We start from the raw sequence: 20,189 nt of genomic DNA, 5'->3' as shown, positions 1-20,189 counted from the left end.
TCTGGGCCCTGGATCAGGAAGATCCCAGTCTGGGTCCTGGATCAGGAAGATCCCAGTCTGGGTTGTGGATCAGGAAGATCCCAGTCTGGGTTGTGGATCAGGAAGATCCCAGTCTGGATTGTGGATCAGGAAGATCCCAGTCTGGGCCCTGGATCAGGACGATCCCAGTCTGGGCCCTGGATCAGGAAGATCCCAGTCTGGGTTGTGGATCAGGAAGATCCCAGTCTGGGTTGTGGATCAGAAAGATCCCAGTCTGGGTCCTGGATCAGGAAGATCCCAGTCTGGGTTGTGGATCAGGAAGATCCCAGTCTGGGCCCTGGATCAGGACGATCCCAGTCTGGGTCCTGGATCAGGCAGATCCCAGTCTGGGCCCTGGATCAGGACGATCCCAGTCTGGGTCCTGGATCAGGAAGATCCCAGTCTGGGTTGTGGATCAGGAAGATCCCAGTCTGGGCCCTGGATCAGGACGATCCCAGTCTGGGTTGTGGATCAGGAAGATCCCAGTCTGGGTTGTGGATCAGGAAGATCCCAGTCTGGGTTGTGGATCAGGAAGATCCCAGTCTGGGTCCTGGATCAGGAAGATCCCAGTCTGGGTCCTGGATCAGGAAGATCCCAGTCTGGGCCCTGGATCAGGACGATCCCAGTCTGGGTTGTGGATCAGGAAGATCCCAGTCTGGGTCCTGGATCAGGAAGATCCCAGTCTGGGTCCTGGATCAGGAAGATCCCAGTCTGGGCTCTGGATCAGGAAGATCCCAGTCTGGGTCCTGGATCAGGAAGATCCCAGTCTGGGTCCTGGATCAGGAAGATCCCAGTCTGGGTCGTGGATCAGGAAGATCCCAGTCTGGGTCCTGGATCAGGAAGATCCCAGTCTGGGCTCTGGATCAGGAAGATCCCAGTCTGGGTCCTGGATCAGGAAGATCCCAGTCTGGGCCCTGGATCAGGACGATCCCAGTCTGGGTTGTGGATCAGGAAGATCCCAGTCTGGGTTGTGGATCAGGAAGATCCCAGTCTGGGTTGTGGATCAGGAAGATCCCAGTCTGGGTCCTGGATCAGGAAGATCCCAGTCTGGGTCCTGGATCAGGAAGATCCCAGTCTGGGCTGTGGATCAGGAAGATCCCAGTCTGGGCCCTGGATCAGGAAGATCCCAGTCTGGGTTGTGGATCAGGAAGATCCCAGTCTGGGTTGTGGATCAGGAATATCCCAGTCTGGGCCCTGGATCAGGAAGATCCCAGTCTGGGCCCTGGATCAGGAAGATCCCAGTCTGGGCCCTGGATCAGGAAGATCCCAGTCTGGGCCCTGGATCAGGAAGATCCCAGTCTGGGCCCTGGATCAGGAAGATCCCAGTCTGGGTCCTGGATCAGGAAGATCCCAGTCTGGGTCCTGGATCAGGAAGATCCCAGTCTGGGCCCTGGATCAGGAAGATCCCAGTCTGGGCCCTGGATCAGGAAGATCCCAGTCTGGGCCCTGGATCAGGACGATCCCAGTCTGGGCCCTGGATCAGGAAGATCCCAGTCTGGGCCCTGGATCAGGAAGATCCCAGTCTGGGTCCTGGATCAGGAAGATCCCAGTCTGGGTCCTGGATCAGGAAGATCCCAGTCTGGGCCCTGGATCAGGAAGATCCCAGTCTGGGCCCTGGATCAGGACGATCCCAGTCTGGGTCGTGGATCAGGAAGATCCCAGTCTGGGTTGTGGATCAGGACGATCCCAGTCTGGGTTGTGGATCAGGAAGATCCCAGTCTGGGCCCTGGATCAGGAAGATCCCAGTCTGGGTCCTGGATCAGGAAGATCCCAGTCTGGGCCCTGGATCAGGAAGATCCCAGTCTGGGTTGTGGATCAGGAAGATCCCAGTCTGGGTCCTGGATCAGGACGATCCCAGTCTGGGTCGGGCTTTGCAGCTCATTGGCTGAGCGGTGATTGCGGCATCTCGTCCTGATTGGTGGGTTGGGCCGTCAATCCTTGAGCAACGCTGCGGATTGGTGAGCTGTCAGTGGGCGGTTTCGCCTTTCAGCCCGGTTATTGGCCCTACCGGCCGTCCGTCAGCCCCGTCCCTGGCGCTGATTGGCGCAGACGCGCCCAATGGGAAGCGGGGGTCGGGGCAGAGGCTGTGATTGGAGACGAGTCAGGTGTTGGTGGGAACGGAGGGCGCTGATTGGCGGAGCGGCCGCCCAATGGGAGGCGGGACCGCAGGCTGTGATTGGAGGCGGGCCAGTTGGTGCGGGGCCGTCGACCGGTGATTGGTGGACCCGCCGCCCAATGGGTGGCGGGGGTGGGGGCACTGGGCTGGAGGCTGCGATTGGAGGTGGGTCAGGTGGTGCGAGGATGGCGGCCGCCGAGTGGCGGAGAGGCCGCCCAATGGGAAGCGAGGGGCGGGGCGGCAGCGAGCGCGAGAGAGGAGCGAGATCGGCGGCGCCATGAACATCCGCAACGCCCGGGTGAGGGCCCGAGGCCGGGGATCGGGCGGGAGGAGCCCGGGGCCGCCCGAGGGCCAGGCCGGGGATCCGGAGCCGGCACTAGGCCGCAAACGGAGCCTGGGCCTGGAGTTCAGGCCGGGCCCGGTCCCCACGCTGCCCAAGATGGCGGCCCCCCCCCCCAGGCCTGCTCCATGGTCAGCGATCCCCACTCCCGGTCCCCACTCCCGGTCCCCGGTCCCCACTCCCGGTCCCCACTCCCGGTCCCCGGTCCCCACTCCCGGTCCCCACTCCCGGTCCCCGGTCCGCACTCCCGGTCCCCACTCCCGGTCCCCACTCCCGGTCCCCACTCCCGGTCCCCACTCCCGGTCCGCACTCCCGGTCCCCAGTCCCGGTCCCCACTCCCGGTCCCCACTCCCGGTCCCCAGTCCCGGTCCCCACTCCCGGTCCCCACTCCCGGTCCCCACTCCCGGTCCCCACTCCCGGTCCGCACTCCCGGTCCCCAGTCCCGGTCCCCACTCCCGGTCCCCACTCCCGGTCCCCACTCCCGGTCCCCACTCCCGGTCCCCAGTCCCGGTCCCCAGTCCCGGTCCCCAGTCCCGGTCCCCACTCCCGGTCCCCACTCCCGGTCCCCACTCCCGGTCCCCACTCCCGGTCCCCACTCCCGGTCCCCACTCCCGGTCCCCAGTCCCGGTCCCCAGTCCCGGTCCCCAGTCCCGGTCCCCACTCCCGGTCCCCACTCCCGGTCCCCAGTCCCGGTCCCCGGTCCCCACTCCCGGTCCGCACTCCCGGTCCCCACTCCCGGTCCCCAGTCCCGGTCCCCAGTCCCGGTCCCCACTCCCGGTCCCCACTCCCGGTCCCCGGTCCCCACTCCCGGTCCGCACTCCCGGTCCCCACTCCCGGTCCCCACTCCCGGTCCCCAGTCCCGGTCCCCACTCCCGGTCCCCACTCCCGGTCCCCACTCCCGGTCCGCACTCCCGGTCCCCACTCCCGGTCCGCACTCCCGGTCCCCACTCCCGGTCCCCACTCCCGGTCCCCAGTCCCGGTCCCCACTCCCGGTCCCCACTCCCGGTCCGCACTCCCGGTCCCCAGTCCCGGTCCCCACTCCCGGTCCGCACTCCCGGTCCCCAGTCCCGGTCCCCAGTCCCGGTCCCCACTCCCGGTCCCCAGTCCCGGTCCCCACTCCCGGTCCCCACTCCCGGTCCCCAGTCCGCACTCCCGGTCCCCGGTCCCCACTCCCGGTCCGCACTCCCGGTCCCCACTCCCGGTCCCCACTCCCGGTCCCCAGTCCCGATCCCCACTCCCGGTCCCCAGTCCCGGTCCCCAGTCCCGATCCCCACTCCCGGTCCCCAGTCCCGGTCCCCACTCCCGGTCCCCACTCCCGGTCCCCAGTCCCGATCCCCACTCCCGGTCCCCAGTCCCGGTCCCCAGTCCCGGTCCCCACTCCCGGTCCCCACTCCCGGTCCGCACTCCCGGTCCCCAGTCCGCACTCCCGGTCCCCACTCCCGGTCCCCACTCCCGGTCTGCACTCCCGGTCCGCACTCCCGGTCCCCACTCCCGGTCCCCACTCCCGGTCCCCAGTCCCGATCCCCACTCCCGGTCCCCAGTCCCGGTCCCCACTCCCGGTCCCCACTCCCGGTCCGCACTCCCGGTCCGCACTCCCGGTCCCCACTCCCGGTCCCCGGTCCCCAGTCCCGGTCCCCACTCCCGGTCCCCACTCCCGGTCCGCACTCCCGGTCCGCACTCGCGGTCCCCAGTCCCGGTCCCCACTCCCGGTCCCCACTCCCGGTCCGCACTCCCGGTCCCCACTCCCGGTCCCCACTCCCGGTCCCCACTCCCGGTCCGCACTCCCGGTCCCCAGTCCCGGTCCCCACTCCCGGTCCCCACTCCCGGTCCCCAGTCCCGGTCCCCACTCCCGGTCCCCACTCCCGGTCCCCACTCCCGGTCCGCACTCCCGGTCCGCACTCCCGGTCCCCAGTCCCGATCCCCACTCCCGGTCCCCAGTCCCGGTCCCCACTCCCGGTCCCCACTCCCGGTCCCCACTCCCGGTCCCCGGTCCCCACTCCCGGTCCCCACTCCCGGTTCCCGGTCCCCGGTCCCCACTCCCGGACCGCACTCCCGGTCCCCACTCCCGGACCGCACTCCCGGTCCCCACTCCCGGACCGCACTCCCGGTCCCCACTCCCGGTCCGCACTCCCGGTCCCCACTCCCGGACCGCACTCCCGGTCCCCACTCCCGGTCCCCACTCCCGGTCCCCACTCCCGGTCCCCACTCCCGGTCCCCACTCCCGGTCCCCACTCCCGGTCCGCACTCCCGGTCCCCACTCCCGGTCCCCACTCCCGGTCCCCAGTCCCGGTCCCCAGTCCCGGTCCCCAGTCCCGGTCCGCACTCCCGGTCCCCACTCCCGGTCCGCACTCCCGGTCCCCAGTCCCGGTCCCCACTCCCGGTCCCCACTCCCGGTCCCCACTCCCGGTCCGCACTCCCGGTCCCCACTCCCGGTCCCCAGTCCCGGTCCCCACTCCCGGTCCGCACTCCCGGTCCCCAGTCCCGGTCCCCACTCCCGGTCCGCACTCCCGGTCCCCACTCCCGGTCCCCACTCCCGGTCCCCAGTCCCGGTCCGCACTCCCGGTCCCCACTCCCGGTCCCCACTCCCGGTCCCCACTCCCGGTCCGCACTCCCGGTCCGCACTCCCGGTCCCCAGTCCCGGTCCCCACTCCCGGTCCGCACTCCCGGTCCCCGGTCCCCACTCCCGGTCCCCAGTCCCGGTCCCCAGTCCCGGTCCCCAGTCCCGGTCCGCACTCCCGGTCCCCACTCCCGGTCCCCACTCCCGGTCCCCACTCCCGGTCCCCACTCCCGGTCCCCACTCCCGGTCCCCACTCCCGGTCCCCACTCCCGGTCCCCACTCCCGGTCCCCACTCCCGGTCCCCACTCCCGGTCCCCACTCCCGGTCCCCACTCCCGGTCCGCACTCCCGGTCCCCACTCCCGGTCCCCGGTCCGCACTCCCGGTCCCCACTCCCGGTCCCCACTCCCGGTCCGCACTCCCGGTCCGCACTCCCGGTCCCCACTCCCGGTCCCCACTCCCGGTCCCCACTCCCGGTCCGCACTCCCGGTCCCCGGTCCCCACTCCCGGTCCGCACTCCCGGTCCCCACTCCCGGTCCCCACTCCCGGTCCGCACTCCCGGTCCGCACTCCCGGTCCCCACTCCCGGTCCCCACTCCCGGTCCCCACTCCCGGTCCGCACTCCCGGTCCCCACTCCCGGTCCCCACTCCCGGTCCCCACTCCCGGTCCGCACTCCCGGTCCCCACTCCCGGTCCCCGGTCCGCACTCCCGGTCCCCACTCCCGGTCCGCACTCCCGGTCCGCACTCCCGGTCCCCACTCCCGGTCCCCACTCCCGGTCCCCACTCCCGGTCCCCACTCCCGGTCCCCACTCCCGGTCCGCACTCCCGGTCCGCACTCCCGGTCCCCACTCCCGGTCCCCGGTCCGCACTCCCGGTCCGCACTCCCGGTCCGCACTCCCGGTCCCCACTCCCGGTCCGCACTCCCGGTCCGCACTCCCGGTCCGCACTCCCGGTCCGCACTCCCGGTCCGCACTCCCGGTCCCCACTCCCGGTCCCCACTCCCGGTCCCCACTCCCGGTCCGCAGTCCCGGTCCGCACTCCCGGTCCCCACTCCCGGTCCCCACTCCCGGTCCCCACTCCCGGTCCCCGGTCCGCACTCCCGGTCCCCACTCCCGGTCCCCACTCCCGGTCCGCACTCCCGGTCCCCAGTCCCGGTCCCCAGTCCCGGTCCGCACTCCCGGTCCGCACTCCCGGTCCCCGGTCCGCACTCCCGGTCCCCAGTCCCGGTCCGCACTCCCGGTCCCCACTCCCGGTCCGCACTCCCGGTCCCCACTCCCGGTCCCCACTCCCGGTCCCCACTCCCGGTCCGCACTCCCGGTCCCCACTCCCGGTCCCCGGTCCGCACTCCCGGTCCCCACTCCCGGTCCCCACTCCCGGTCCCCACTCCCGGTCCCCACTCCCGGTCCCCGGTCCGCACTCCCGGTCCGCACTCCCGGTCCGCACTCCCGGTCCCCAGTCCCGGTCCCCAGTCCCGGTCCGCACTCCCGGTCCCCACTCCCGGTCCGCACTCCCGGTCCGCACTCCCGGTCCCCACTCCCGGTCCGCACTCCCGGTCCCCACTCCCGGTCCCCACTCCCGGTCCCCACTCCCGGTCCGCACTCCCGGTCCCCACTCCCGGTCCCCACTCCCGGTCCCCACTCCCGGTCCGCACTCCCGGTCCGCACTCCCGGTCCCCACTCCCGGTCCCCACTCCCGGTCCCCACTCCCGGTCCCCAGTCCCGGTCCCCACTCCCGGTCCGCACTCCCGGTCCCCACTCCCGGTCCCCACTCCCGGTCCGCACTCCCGGTCCCCAGTCCCGGTCCCCACTCCCGGTCCGCACTCCCGGTCCGCACTCCCGGTCCCCAGTCCCGGTCCCCAGTCCCGGTCCCCACTCCCGGTCCCCACTCCCGGTCCCCAGTCCCGGTCCGGACTCCCGGTCCGTACTCCCGGTCCCCACTCCCGGTCCGCACTCCCGGTCCGCACTCCCGGTCCCCACTCCCGGTCCCCAGTCCCGGTCCGTACTCCCGGTCCCCACTCCCGGTCCCCACTCCCGGTCCCCACTCCCGGTCCCCACTCCCGGTCCGCACTCCCGGTCCCCAGTCCCGGTCCGTACTCCCGGTCCCCACTCCCGGTCCCCACTCCCGGTCCGTACTCCCGGTCCCCACTCCCGGTCCCCACTCCCGGTCCGCACTCCCGGTCCCCACTCCCGGTCCGCACTCCCGGTCCCCACTCCCGGTCCGCACTCCCGGTCCCCACTCCCGGTCCCCACTCCCGGTTCCCGGTCCCCACTCCCGGTCCCCATTCCCGGTCCCCACTCCCGGTCCGCACTCCCGGTCCCCACTCCCGGTCCGCACTCCCGGTCCCCACTCCCGGTCCCCACTCCCGGTCCCCACTCCCGGTCCGCACTCCCGGTCCCCACTCCCGGTCCGCACTCCCGGTCCCCACTCCCGGTCCGCACTCCCGGTCCCCACTCCCGGTCCCCACTCCCGGTCCCCACTCCCGGTCCGCACTCCCGGTCCCCACTCCCGGTCCCCACTCCCGGTCCCCACTCCCGGTCCCCACTCCCGGTCCCCACTCCCGGTCCGCACTCCCGGTCCCCACTCCCGGTCCCCACTCCCGGTCCGCACTCCCGGTCCGCACTCCCGGTCCGCACTCCCGGTCCCCACTCCCGGTCCGCACTCCCGGTCCCCACTCCCGGTCCCCACTCCCGGTCCGCACTCCCGGTCCCCACTCCCGGTCCGCACTCCCGGTCCCCACTCCCGGTCCGCACTCCCGGTCCCCAGTCCCGGTCCGCACTCCCGGTCCCCACTCCCGGTCCCCACTCCCGGTCCGCACTCCCGGTCCCCACTCCCGGTCCGCACTCCCGGTCCCCACTCCCGGTCCCCACACCCGGTCCCCACTCCCGGTCCCCACTCCCGGTCCGCACTCCCGGTCCGCACTCCCGGTCCGCACTCCCGGTCCCCACTCCCGGTCCCCACTCCCGGTCCCCACTCCCGGTCCCCACTCCCGGTCCGCACTCCCGGTCCGCACTCCCGGTCCGCACTCCCGGTCCCCACTCCCGGTCCCCGGTCCGCACTCCCGGTCCGCACTCCCGGTCCCCACTCCCGGTCCGCACTCCCGGTCCCCACTCCCGGTCCGCACTCCCGGTCCCCACTCCCGGTCCCCACTCCCGGTCCCCACTCCCGGTCCCCACTCCCGGTCCCCACTCCCGGTCCGCACTCCCGGTCCCCACTCCCGGTCCGCACTCCCGGTCCCCACTCCCGGTCCCCACTCCCGGTCCGCACTCCCGGTCCCCACTCCCGGTCCGCACTCCCGGTCCCCACTCCCGGTCCCCACTCCCGGTCCGCACTCCCGGTCCGCACTCCCGGTCCGCACTCCCGGTCCCCACTCCCGGTCCCCACTCCCGGTCCGCACTCCCGGTCCCCACTCCCGGTCCGCACTCCCGGTCCCCAGTCCCGGTCCCCACTCCCGGTCCGCACTCCCGGTCCGCACTCCCGGTCCCCACTCCCGGTCCGCACTCCCGGTCCCCACTCCCGGTCCCCACTCCCGGTCCCCACTCCCGGTCCCCACTCCCGGTCCCCACTCCCGGTCCCCACTCCCGGTCCCCACTCCCGGTCCGCACTCCCGGTCCCCAGTCCCGGTCCGCACTCCCGGTCCGCACTCCCGGTCCCCACTCCCGGTCCCCACTCCCGGTCCCCACTCCCGGTCCCCACTCCCGGTCCCCACTCCCGGTCCCCACTCCCGGTCCCCAGTCCCGGTCCGCACTCCCGGTCCGCACTCCCGGTCCGTACTCCCGGTCCCCAGTCCCGGTCCGCACTCCCGGTCCCCACTCCCGGTCCGCACTCCCGGTCCCCACTCCCGGTCCCCAGTCCCGGTCCCCAGTCCCGGTCCCCAGTCCCGGTCCCCACTCCCGGTCCCCAGTCCCGGTCCGCACTCCCGGTCCGCACTCCCGGTCCGCACTCCCGGTCCGTACTCCCGGTCCCCAGTCCCGGTCCCCAGTCCCGGTCCCCACTCCCGGTCCGCACTCCCGGTCCGCACTCCCGGTCCGCAGTCCCGGTCCGCACTCCCGGTCCCCAGTCCCGGTCCCCACTCCCGGTCCCCAGTCCCGGTCCGCACTCCCGGTCCGCACTCCCGGTCCGCAGTCCCGGTCCCCAGTCCCGGTCCGCACTCCCGGTCCGCACTCCCGGTCCCCAGTCCCGGTCCGCACTCCCGGTCCGCACTCCCGGTCCCCACTCCCGGTCCCCACTCCCGGTCCCCACTCCCGGTCCGCACTCCCGGTCCCACTCCCGGTCCGCATGCAGCCTTATTGTCACGAGTCGGCTTCAAATGAAGTTACTGTGAAAAGCCCCTAGTCCGCACTCCCGGTCCGTACTCCCGGTCCCCAGTCCCGGTCCCCACTCCCGGTCCCCAGTCCCGGTCCGCACTCCCGGTCCGCACTCCCGGTCCGCACTCCCGGTCCGCAGTCCCGGTCCCCAGTCCCGGTCCGCACTCCCGGTCCGCACTCCCGGTCCGCACTCCCGGTCCCCAGTCCCGGTCCGCACTCCCGGTCCGCACTCCCGGTCCCCACTCCCGGTCCCCACTCCCGGTCCCCACTCCCGGTCCGCACTCCCGGTCCGCATGCAGCCTTATTGTCACGAGTCGGCTTCAAATGAAGTTACTGTGAAAAGCCCCTAGTCGCCACATTCCGGCGCCTGTTCGGGGAGGCTGGTACGGGAATCGAACCCGCGCTGCTGGCCTGCTTTCAAAGCCAGCGATTTAGCCCACTGAGCTGAACCAGCCCCAGTTAGGGACGGGCAGTGATGCCCACGGCCCCGCAATGAATTTCGAAGGAGTTGCCCCGGACGTTCTCCCCGGCTGATAGAATTTGCACCCTCGCTTGTTCGGCCAGACAGGCTGCCGTTGGCGGCCCATCCCGGATTGACCTCGGCACGCGCTGTCGAGTGGGATTCGTTCAAGGAGGGACAGGAGCCCTGGCTGACTCTCGGAAGCAGGCCATTCGCCCAGCTGATGTGTGTCGGTGTCCTGAATCCAGTCGCTCTTCACCAGGGTTGTTCCGGGGATGGCGGGACTGTCACACGGGAGGGTTTAAACTAGTATGGCAGGGGGGTGGGCACGGGAGCAATAGGTCAGAAGGTGAGAGCGTTGAGGGAGAACTAGGGAATATGGACAGTGTGGCTCTGAGGCAGAGCAGACGGGGAGAAGTTGCTGAACACAGCGGGTCTGGTGGCCTGAAGTGCATATGTTTTAATGCAAGGAGCATTACGGGTAAGGCAGATGAACTTAGAGCTTGGATTACTACTTGGAACTATGATGTTGTTGCCATTACAGAGACCTGGTTGAGGGAAGGGCAGGATTGGCAGCTAAACGTTCCAGGTTTTAGATGTTTCAGGCGGGATAGAGGGGGATGTAAAAGGGGAGGCGGAGTTGCGCTACTTGTTCAGGAGAGTATCACAGCTATACAGCGAGAGGACACCTCAGAGGGCAGTGAGGCTATATGGGTAGAGATCAGGAATAAGAAGGGTGCAGTCACAATGTTGGGGGTATACTACAGGCCTCCCAACAGCCAGCGGGAGATAGAGGAGCAGATAGGTAGACAGATTTTGGAAAGAGTAAAAACAACAGGGTTGTGGTGATGGGAGACTTCAACTTCCCCAATATTGACTGGGACTCACTTAGTGCCAGGGGCTTAGACGGGGCAGAGTTTGTAAGGAGCATCCAGGAGGGCTTCTTAAAACAATATGTAAACAGTCCAACTAGGGAAGAGGCGGTACTGGACCTGGTATTGGGGAATGAGCCCGGCCAGGTGGTAGATGTTTCAGTAGGGGAGCATTTCGGTAACAGTGACCACAATTCAGTAAGTTTTAAAGTACTAGTGGACAAGGATAAGAGTGGTCCGAGGATGAATGTGCTAAATTGGGGGAAGGCTAATTATAACAATATTAGGCGGGAACTGAAGAGCATAGATTGGGGGCGGATGTTTGAGGGCAAATCAACATCTGACATGTGGGAGGCTTTCAAGTGTCAGTTGATAGGAATACAGGACAGGCATGTTCCTGTGAGGAAGAAAGACAAATACGGCAATTTTCGGGAACCTTGGATGACGAATGATATTGTAGGCCTCGTCAAAAAGAAAAAGGAGGCATTTGTCAGGGCTAAAAGGCTGGGAACAGACGAAGCCTGTGTGGCATATAAGGAAAGTAGGAAGGAACTTAAGCAGGGAGTCAGGAGGGCTAGAAGGGGTCATGAAAAGTCATTGGCAAATAGGGTTAAGGAAAATCCCAAGGCTTTTTACACTTACATAAAAAGCAAGAGGGTAGCCAGGGAAAGGGTTGGCCCACTGAAGGATAGGCAAGGGAATCTATGTGTGGAGCCAGAGGAAATGGGCGAGGTACTAAATGAATACTTTGCATCAGTATTCACCAAAGAGAAGGAATTGGTAGATGTTGAGTCTGGAGAAGGGGGTGTAGATAGCCTGGGTCACATTGTGATCCAAAAAGACGAGGTGTTGGGTGTCTTAAAAAATATTAAGGTAGATAAGTCCCCAGGGCCGGATGGGATCTACCCCAGAATACTGAAGGAGGCTGGAGAGGAAATTGCTGAGGCCTTGACAGAAATCTTTGGATCCTCGCTGTCTTCAGGGGATGTCCCGGAGGACTGGAGAATAGCCAATGTTGTTCCTCTGTTTAAGAAGGGTGGCAGGGATAATCCCGGGAACTACAGGCCGGTGAGCCTTACTTCAGTGGTAGGGAAATTACTGGAGAGAATTCTTCGAGACAGGATCTACTCCCATTTGGAAGCAAATGGACGTATTAGTGAGAGGCAGCACGGTTTTGTGAAGGGGAGGTCGTGTCTCACTAACTTGATAGAGTTTTTCGAGGAGGTCACTAAGATGATTGATGCAGGTAGGGCAGTAGATGTTGTCTATATGGACTTCAGTAAGGCCTTTGACAAGGTCCCTCATGGTAGACTAGTACAAAAGGTGGAGTCACACGGGATCAGGGGTGAACTGGCAAGGTGGATACAGAACTGGCTAGGCCATAGAAGGCAGAGGGTAGCAATGGAGGGATGCTTTTCTAATTGGAGGGCTGTGACCAGTGGTGTTCCACAGGGATCAGTGCTGGGACCTTTGCTCTTTGTAGTATATATAAATGATTTGGAGGAAAATGTAACTGGTCTGATTAGTAAGTTTGCAGACGACACAAAGGTTGGTGGAATTGCGGATAGCGATGAGGACTGTCTGAGGATACAGCAGGATTTAGATTGTCTGGAGACTTGGGCGGAGAGATGGCAGATGGAGTTTAACCTGGACAAATGTGAGGTAATGCATTTTGGAAGGGCTAATGCAGGTAGGGAATATACGGTGAATGGTAGAACCCTCAAGAGTATTGAAAGTCAAAGAGATCTAGGAGTACAGGTCCACAGATCACTGAAAGGGGCTACACAGGTGGAGAAGGTAGTCAAGAAGGCATACGGCATGCTTGCCTTCATTGGCCGGGGCATTGAGTATAAGAATTGGCAAGTCATGTTGCAGCTGTATAGAACCTTAGTTAGGCCACACTTGGAGTATAGTGTTCAATTCTGGTCGCCACACTACCAGAAGGATGTGGAGGCTTTAGAGAGGGTGCAGAAGAGATTTACCAGAATGTTGCCTGGTATGGAGGGCATAAGCTATGAGGAGCGATTGAATAAACTCGGTTTGTTCTCACTGGAACGAAGGAGGTTGAGGGGCGACCTGATAGAGGTATACAAAATTATGAGGGGCATAGACAGAGTGGATAGTCAGAGGCTTTTCCCCAGGGTAGAGGGGTCAATTACTAGGGGGCATAGGTTTAAGGTGAGAGGGGCAAAGTTTAGAGTAGATGTACGAGGCAAGTTTTTTACGCAGAGGGTAGTGGGTGCCTGGAACTCACTACCGGAGGAGGTAGTGGAGGCAGGGACGATAGGGACATTTAAGGGGCATCTTGACAAATATATGAATAGGATGGGAATAGAAGGATACGGACCCAGGAAGTGTAGAAGATTGTAGTTTAGTCGGGCAGTATGGTCGGCGCGGGCTTGGAGGGCCGAAGGGCCTGTTCCTGTGCTGTACATTTCTTTGTTCTTTGTTTTGTTCTTTGTCTTGTAAAGATAGATTGGGGCAAACTGGGGCCTGTATTCTCTAGAACAAGAGGCAATCTCATTGACACCTACAAATACTTAAAGAAGCAGACAGCAGGTGGACATACGTCAGATGTTTCCCTTGGCCGGGGTGTTTAGAACCAGGGGCAGAATTTCAAAATGAGGGTGAAGCCACTTGGGACTGAGAGGAAGAGGAATTTCTTTACACTGAGGGTTGTGAACCGTTGGAATTCTCTATCGCAGAGGCAGTGGAGTCATTGAGTCTGTTTAAACAGCGATTGTTCGATTCCTGGTAAACTACGAGGTGAAGGGTTATGGGGGGCGTGTCGGTGTAAAGGGCTTGGAAATGTCCTAACAGCCGTGGTGGTGGAACAGGCTGGATGGGCTGAATGGCCTGCCCTCCTGTCCCTTGTTTGGCCTGTGGGATGGACTAATGTACATGACTGACGGTTTCTCTTGTCTGTCGCAGCCTGAAGACTTGATGAACATGCAGCACTGTAACCTGCTGTGCCTGCCTGAGAACTACCAGATGAAATATTACTTCTACCATGGCTTATCGTGGCCCCAGGTGGGAATTGGCGCCAGTGCCGCTCGGCTGATCACCTCCCACAGCACAATCCTGCCCCGGCCCTGCCACAGCGCGGCTCTCCACAGAGCGGCCCTGTGTCGACCCCCCACACAGCGCAGCCCTGCTACCGTGCAACCCTGCCACAGCGCCCCCCCAGCGCGGCCCGCCACAGCGCAACCCAGTGCCAACCCCCCCCCCCCATAGCGCAATCCTGCCACAGCGGGTCCCCCACAGCGCGGCCCTGCAACAGCACGGCCCAGTGCCGAACCTCCCACAGCGCGGCCACCCACAGCGCGGCCCTGCAACATCGCGACCCAGTGCCGACCCTCCCACAGCGCGGTCCCCCACAGCGCCTCGGCAACAGCCGGGTGTTTTTTCGGGGGGGGGGGGGGTCTGACTGGTGACTGACAGTGAACAGTTTTTTTTGTGTCCGTCACTCACTGTCCTTGTTGTTCCTTCCAGCTTTCTTACATCGCAGAGGATGAGAATGGGAAGATTGTGGGTTATGTCCTGGCTAAAATGTAAGTGAGAGACAAGCTGGTATTTGCTTGTTCAACTGTTCGGGAACAGACAGCACGGAATCAGGCCGATCCGCCCCGTGCTGGGGTATCTGCCCCATACCAGCCTCCTCACGCCCGTAACTGCAGCTCCCCCTATTCCCATATCCTTCTATTCCTTTCTGTTGTGTTTCACAGAATCCTTACAGGGCAAACTGAGGGCATTTGGCCCAGTGAGTCTGCATTGACCCTCTGAAAGTGCATCGTACCCAGGCTCACAAAGAACAAAGAAATGTACAGCACAGGAACAGGCCCTTCGGCCCTCCAAGCCCGTGCCGACCATACTGCCCGACTAAACTACAATCTTCTACACTTCCTGGGTCCGTATCCTTCTATTCCCATCCTATTCATATATTTGTCAAGATGCCCCTTAAATGTCCCTATCGTCCCTGCTTCCACTACCTCCTCCGGTAGTGAGTTCCAGGCACCCACTACCCTCTGCGTAAAAAACTTGCCTCGTACATCTACTCTAAACCTTGCCCCTCTCACCTTAAACCTATGCCCCCTAGTAATTGACCCCTCTACCCTGGGGAAAAGGCTCTGACTATCCACTCTGTCTATGCCCCTCATAATTCTGTATACCTCCATCAGGTCGCCCCTCAACCTCCTTCGTTCCAGCGAGAACAAACCGAGTCCATTCAATCGCTCCTCATAGCCTATGCCCTCCACACCAGGCAACACCCTGGTAAATCTCCTCTGCACCCTCTCCAAAGCCTCCACATCCTTCTGGTAGTGTGGCGACCAGAATTGAACACTATACTCCAAGCGCGGCCCAACCAAGGCTCCATACAGCTGCAACATGACCCGCCAATTCTTATACTCAATGCCCCGGCCAATGAAGGCAAGCATGCCGTATGCCTTCTTGACTACCCTCTCCACCTGCGCCGCCCCTCCCAATGACCCGTGGACCTGCACTCCTAGATCTCTTTGACTTTCAATACTCTTGAGGGTTCTACCATTCACTGTATATTCCCTACCTGCATTAGCCCTTCCAAAATGCATTACCTCACATTTGTCCGGACTAAACTCCATCCGCCATCTCTCCGCCCAAGTCTCCAGACAATCCAAATCCTGCTGTATCCTCAGACAGTCCTCATCGCTATCCGCAATTCCACCAACCTTTGTGTCGTCTGCAAACTCACTAATCAGACCAGTTACATTTTCCTCCAAATCATTTATATATACTACAAAGAGCAAAGGTCCCAACACTGATCCCTGTGGAACACCACTGGTCACAGCCCTCCAATTAGAAAAGCATCCCTCCATTGCCACCCTCCGCCCTCCAAGGCCCAGCCAGCCCTGTATCCACCTTGCCAGCCCACCCCCGATCCCGTGTGACTCCACCCCCTGTACTAGTCCACCAGGAGGGACCTTGTCTCACGCCCCCACCCTATCCCCATGACCCAAATAATGAGGGCCTTTGAGAAGGACACAACGGTAATCATGGATGATCTTAACATGCATATTGACTGGATTAATCAAATTGGCAAAAGCAGCCTCGAGGGAGATTTTATAGAGTGTGTGAGGAATTGTTACTTGCAGCAATATGTTATGGAGCCAACCAGGGAGCAGACTATTTTTGATTTAGTATGATAAACAAAGAAGGGTTGACAAAATAGGCTTGTTAAGGATCCTCTCAGGACTGATCACATGCCAGAATTTCAAATTCAGATTGAGCGAGAGGGGACAGAGTTCCATACTAGAGTTTTAGCGTTGGGCAGAGTCGGCCCAAGGAGACTGGGCACAAATAATTGAGGGTAGGACAGTTGAGGAGCGATGATGGATGTTCCGGGAGATATTGATTACCTCTCAAAGTATATTCCTGAGAGGAATTGGAAAAGGGAGAAAAACGTTCCCTAGCGAAACAAGGAAGACATAAAAGCAAACATACTGCAAAAGCTGGTGGTAAGTTGGAGGATTGGGAGAAGTTTAAGGTTCAGCAAAAGGCTCCTAAAAATAGAATCAATAAGCCCAAGGTGAACTACTGAAGGAAACCAGAAGAAAACATAAACAGTGATATCAAAAGCTTGTATACGTATATAAAGAGAATAGCGAAAGTAAATGTTGGTCCTTTCTAGGACCATACCGGTGAGGTAATAATGGGGAACACACAGATGGCTAAGGCACTGAACCAATATTTTGCCTCTGTCTTCACGGTAGAGGATAATTTTCCAAAAACTACAATTAATGCAGATGAACTTGGTGCAATAACCATCACTAAGAAAACGGTGTTGAATAAACTGATGGGATTAAATGCAGATAAGTCTCCGGGACCTGATGCCCTGCACCCTAGGGTATTCAGGGAGAGGACAGCAGAGATAGTGGATGCATTGGTTATGATATTTCAAACCTCATTTGCAGCTGATACTACAATAGGCAATGTGCCTCAATGACTACCGACCAGTGGCCCTGACTTCAGTCGTAATGAAGTGCTTCGAGAGGTTGATCATGAAGCGCATCACCTCCATACTCCCAGAACGCCTTGATCCACTGCAATTCGCATACCGCTGCAACCGGTCCACATCAGACACCATTTCCCTGGCCCTACACTCATCCCTACAGCATCTCGAAAACAAGGACTCCTACATTAGACTCCTATTTATTGACTACAGCTCCACCTTCAACACCATAATCCCAGCCAAGCTCATATCAAAGCTCCAAAACCTAGGACTTGGCTCCCCACTCTGCAACTGGATCCTCGATTTTCTGACCAACAGACCACAATCAGTAAGAATGAACAACAACACCTCCTCCACAATAGTCCTCAACACCGGCGCCCCGCAAGGCTGCGTACTTAGCCCCCTACTCTACCCCCTGTACACACACGACTGCGTGGCAAAACTTGGTTCCAACTCCATCTACAAGTTTGCTGGCGATATGACCATAGTGGGCCGGATCTCGAATAACGATGAGTCCGAATACAGGAGGGAGATAGAGAACCTAGTGGAGTGGTGTAGCGACAACAATCTCTCCCTCAATGTCAGCAATACTAAAGAGCTGGTCATTGACTTCAGGAAGCAAAGTGCTGTCCACACCCCTGTCAGCATCATCGGGGCCGAGGTGGAGATGGTTAGCAGTTTCAAATTCCTAGGGGTGCACATCTCCAAAAACCTATCCTGGTCCACCCACATCGACGCTACCACCAAGAAAGCACAGCAGCGCCTATACTTCCTCAGGAAACTAAGGAAATTCGGCATGTCCACATTAACCCGTACCAACTTTGACAGATGCACCATAGAAAGCATCCTATCGGGCTGCATCACAGCCTGGTATGGCAACTGCTCGGCCCAGGACCGCAAGAAACTTCAGAGAGTCGTGAACACCGCCCAGTCCATCACACGAACCTGCCTCCCATCCATTGACTCCATCTACACCTCCCGCTGCCTGGGGAAAGCGGGCAGTATAATCAAAGACCCCTCCCACCCGGCTTACTCACTCTTCCAACTTCTTCCATCGGGCAGGAGATACAGAAGTCTGAGAACACGCACGAACAGACTCAAAAACAGCTTCTTCCCCACTGTCACCAGACTCCTAAACGACCCTCTTATGGACTGACCTCATTAACACTACACCCTGTATGCTTCATCCGATGCCGGTGTTTATGTAGTTACATTGTATATGTTGTGTTGCCCTATTATGTATTTTCTTTTATTCCCTTTACTTCTCATGTACTTAATGATCTGTTGAGCTGCTCGCAGAAAAATACTTTTCACTGTACCTCGGTACACGTGACAATAAACAAATCCAATCCAATAGGTGGGAAAGCAGGCAGTGAAGAGGAGATACAGATTTTACAGACGGATAAAGATAGGCTCGGAGATTGGGCCAAAGTTTGGCAGGTGGCGTTTAATGTGGATAAATGTGAGGTCCATTTTGGCTGAAATAGCAGATTTAAGAAGCGGCTGGGCAGAGGGAGCTGGGCAGAGGGAGCTGGGCAGAGGGAGCTGGGCAGAGGGAGCTGGGCAGAGGGAGCTGGGCAGAGGGAGCTGGGCAGAGGGAGCTGGGCAGAGGGAGCTGGGCAGAGGGAGCTGGGCCGAGGGAGCTGGGCCGAGGGAGCTGGGCCGAGGGAGCTGGGCCGAGGGAGCTGGGCAGAGGGAGCTGGGCAGAGGGAGCTGGGCAGAGGGAGCTGGGCCGAGGGAGCTGGGCCGAGGGAGCTGGGCCGAGGGAGCTGGGCAGAGGGAGCTGGGCAGAGGGAGCTGGGCAGAGGGAGCTGGGCCGAGGGAGCTGGGCCGAGGGAGCTGGGCAGAGGGAGCTGGGCAGAGGGAGCTGGGCCGAGGGAGCTGGGCAGAGGGAGCTGGGCAGAGGGAGCTGGGCAGAGGGATCTGGGCGTCTTTGTTCATGAATCGCAGAAAGTCGTTTTGCAGGTACAGCCTGTAATTAAAAACTGCAAAGGGACTGGAGTACAAAAGTAGAGAAGTGCTGTTTCAATTGTACAGGGTGTTGGTGAGACCACATCTGGAGTATTGGGTCCAGTTTTGGCTCCTTATTTGAGGAAGGATGTGGTGGCATTGGAGGCAGTTCAGAGGAGGGTGAAATGAAATGAAAACCGCTTATTGTCACAAGTAGGCTTCAATGAAGTTACTGTGAAAAGCCCCTAGTCGCCACATTCCCCCCCCACACACACAAGTAGGATGAAAGGGTTGACGGATGAGGAGAGATTAAACAGTTTGGGTTTGTACTCGCTGGAGTTCAGAAGGATGAGAGGGGATCTGATCGAGGTGTATAAAATACTGAATGGGATTGAAAAGTAAACGTAGACCAAATGCTCCCCCTTGTGGGGCAATCTAGAACGAGAGGTCACAGATAGAGGTTGAGAGGCGGTAGATTTAGAACTGAGATGAGGAGGAACTACTTCTCGTTGAGGGTGGTGAATGTGTGGAACTCGCTGCCCCATAGTGCGGTGGAATCTGAGTCATTCAATGTTTCAAGAAGGAGACAGATAGATTTCTGATTTTAAAACGGTTTAAAAGGATATGGGGAACAGACAGGCGGATTTGAGACCAGGAAGAGATCAGCCAGGATCTGATTGAATGGTGGAGTGGGCTCGAAGGGCTGAATTGCCGACTCCTGCTGCTAATTCCTCTGCTCCTATGTTTGTCCCTGTGAATCCCCCGATTGGACTGTCCGAGCTCTGTTCTGCCTCACAATTGGACACATCTGTGCGGAAGCCCTATCGAGACGCTGGTGTGTGTTCCCGCAGTCCCCACACTGAGTGAGATATTGAACCACAGGGTGCCCATCAAAGTCCCTCTGTGAGTTTGATCCCATTGCCATTCAACGGTAGCACGGTGGTTAGCACTGTTGCCTCACAGCTCCAGGGTCCCAGGTTCGATTCCCAGCTTGGGTCACTGTCTGTGCAGAGTCTGCACGTTCTCCCCGTGTCTGCGGTCCTCCCCGTGTCTGCACGTTCTCCCCGTGTCTGCGTGGGTTTCCTCCGGGTGCTCCGGTTTCCTCCCACAGTCCCGAAAGACGTGCTGTTCGGTGAATTGGACATTCTGAATTCTCCCTCAGTGTACCCGAACAGGCACAGGAATGTGGCGACTAGGGGCTTTTCACAGTAACTTCATTGCAGTGTTAATGTAAGCCTACTTGTGACACTAATAAAGATTATTCTAAGTTTTCTTTTTTCTGTCTTACAGGGAAGAAGATCCTGATGATGTTCCTCACGGACACATCACCTCCCTGGTAAGGAGCAGGATGGAGGGCAGCTGGGGCAAGCCCTGGCCTGGTGTGGGGAGAGGGGTGGACAGGGAGATGTGAGGGAGGGGAGACGGGAGAGAGGGGGGGAGACGGGAGGGAGGGGAGATGGTATGAGAGGGGTTGTGCTATTCAGCAACAACATTAGTGATTCTAGTCCCCCTCACTATCCCTGTGTCTGTCTCCCTGTCTACTCCACCCTAACACCCCAGTGTAAGTGAGATCAGCGACGGGTTTATT

General features: G+C 61.2%; 1 protein-coding gene across 2 annotated transcripts in view; it reads left to right on the top strand.

Annotated features, from left to right (window-relative positions):
- Positions 1-2,304: 2,304 nt before the first annotated feature.
- naa10 (N-alpha-acetyltransferase 10, NatA catalytic subuni) overlaps positions 2,305-20,189 on the top strand; it is a 37,979-nt gene continuing 20,094 nt past the window's right edge. For both annotated transcript variants that reach the window (XM_072487823.1, XM_072487824.1), the window contains exons 1-4: positions 2,305-2,432; positions 13,597-13,695; positions 14,158-14,216; positions 19,892-19,937. In XM_072487823.1, the coding sequence (XP_072343924.1) occupies positions 2,412-2,432; positions 13,597-13,695; positions 14,158-14,216; positions 19,892-19,937 (225 nt within the window). In that variant the 5' untranslated portion in view covers positions 2,305-2,411. The remainder of the gene's footprint in view (positions 2,433-13,596; positions 13,696-14,157; positions 14,217-19,891; positions 19,938-20,189) is intronic.

Source organism: Scyliorhinus torazame, chromosome 22 (assembly GCF_047496885.1).
Source record: "Scyliorhinus torazame isolate Kashiwa2021f chromosome 22, sScyTor2.1, whole genome shotgun sequence".
NCBI lineage: Eukaryota > Metazoa > Chordata > Chondrichthyes > Carcharhiniformes > Scyliorhinidae > Scyliorhinus > Scyliorhinus torazame.
Note: the sequence above shows the minus strand (reverse complement) of the source record. Positions and strands in the feature narration are given on the sequence as shown.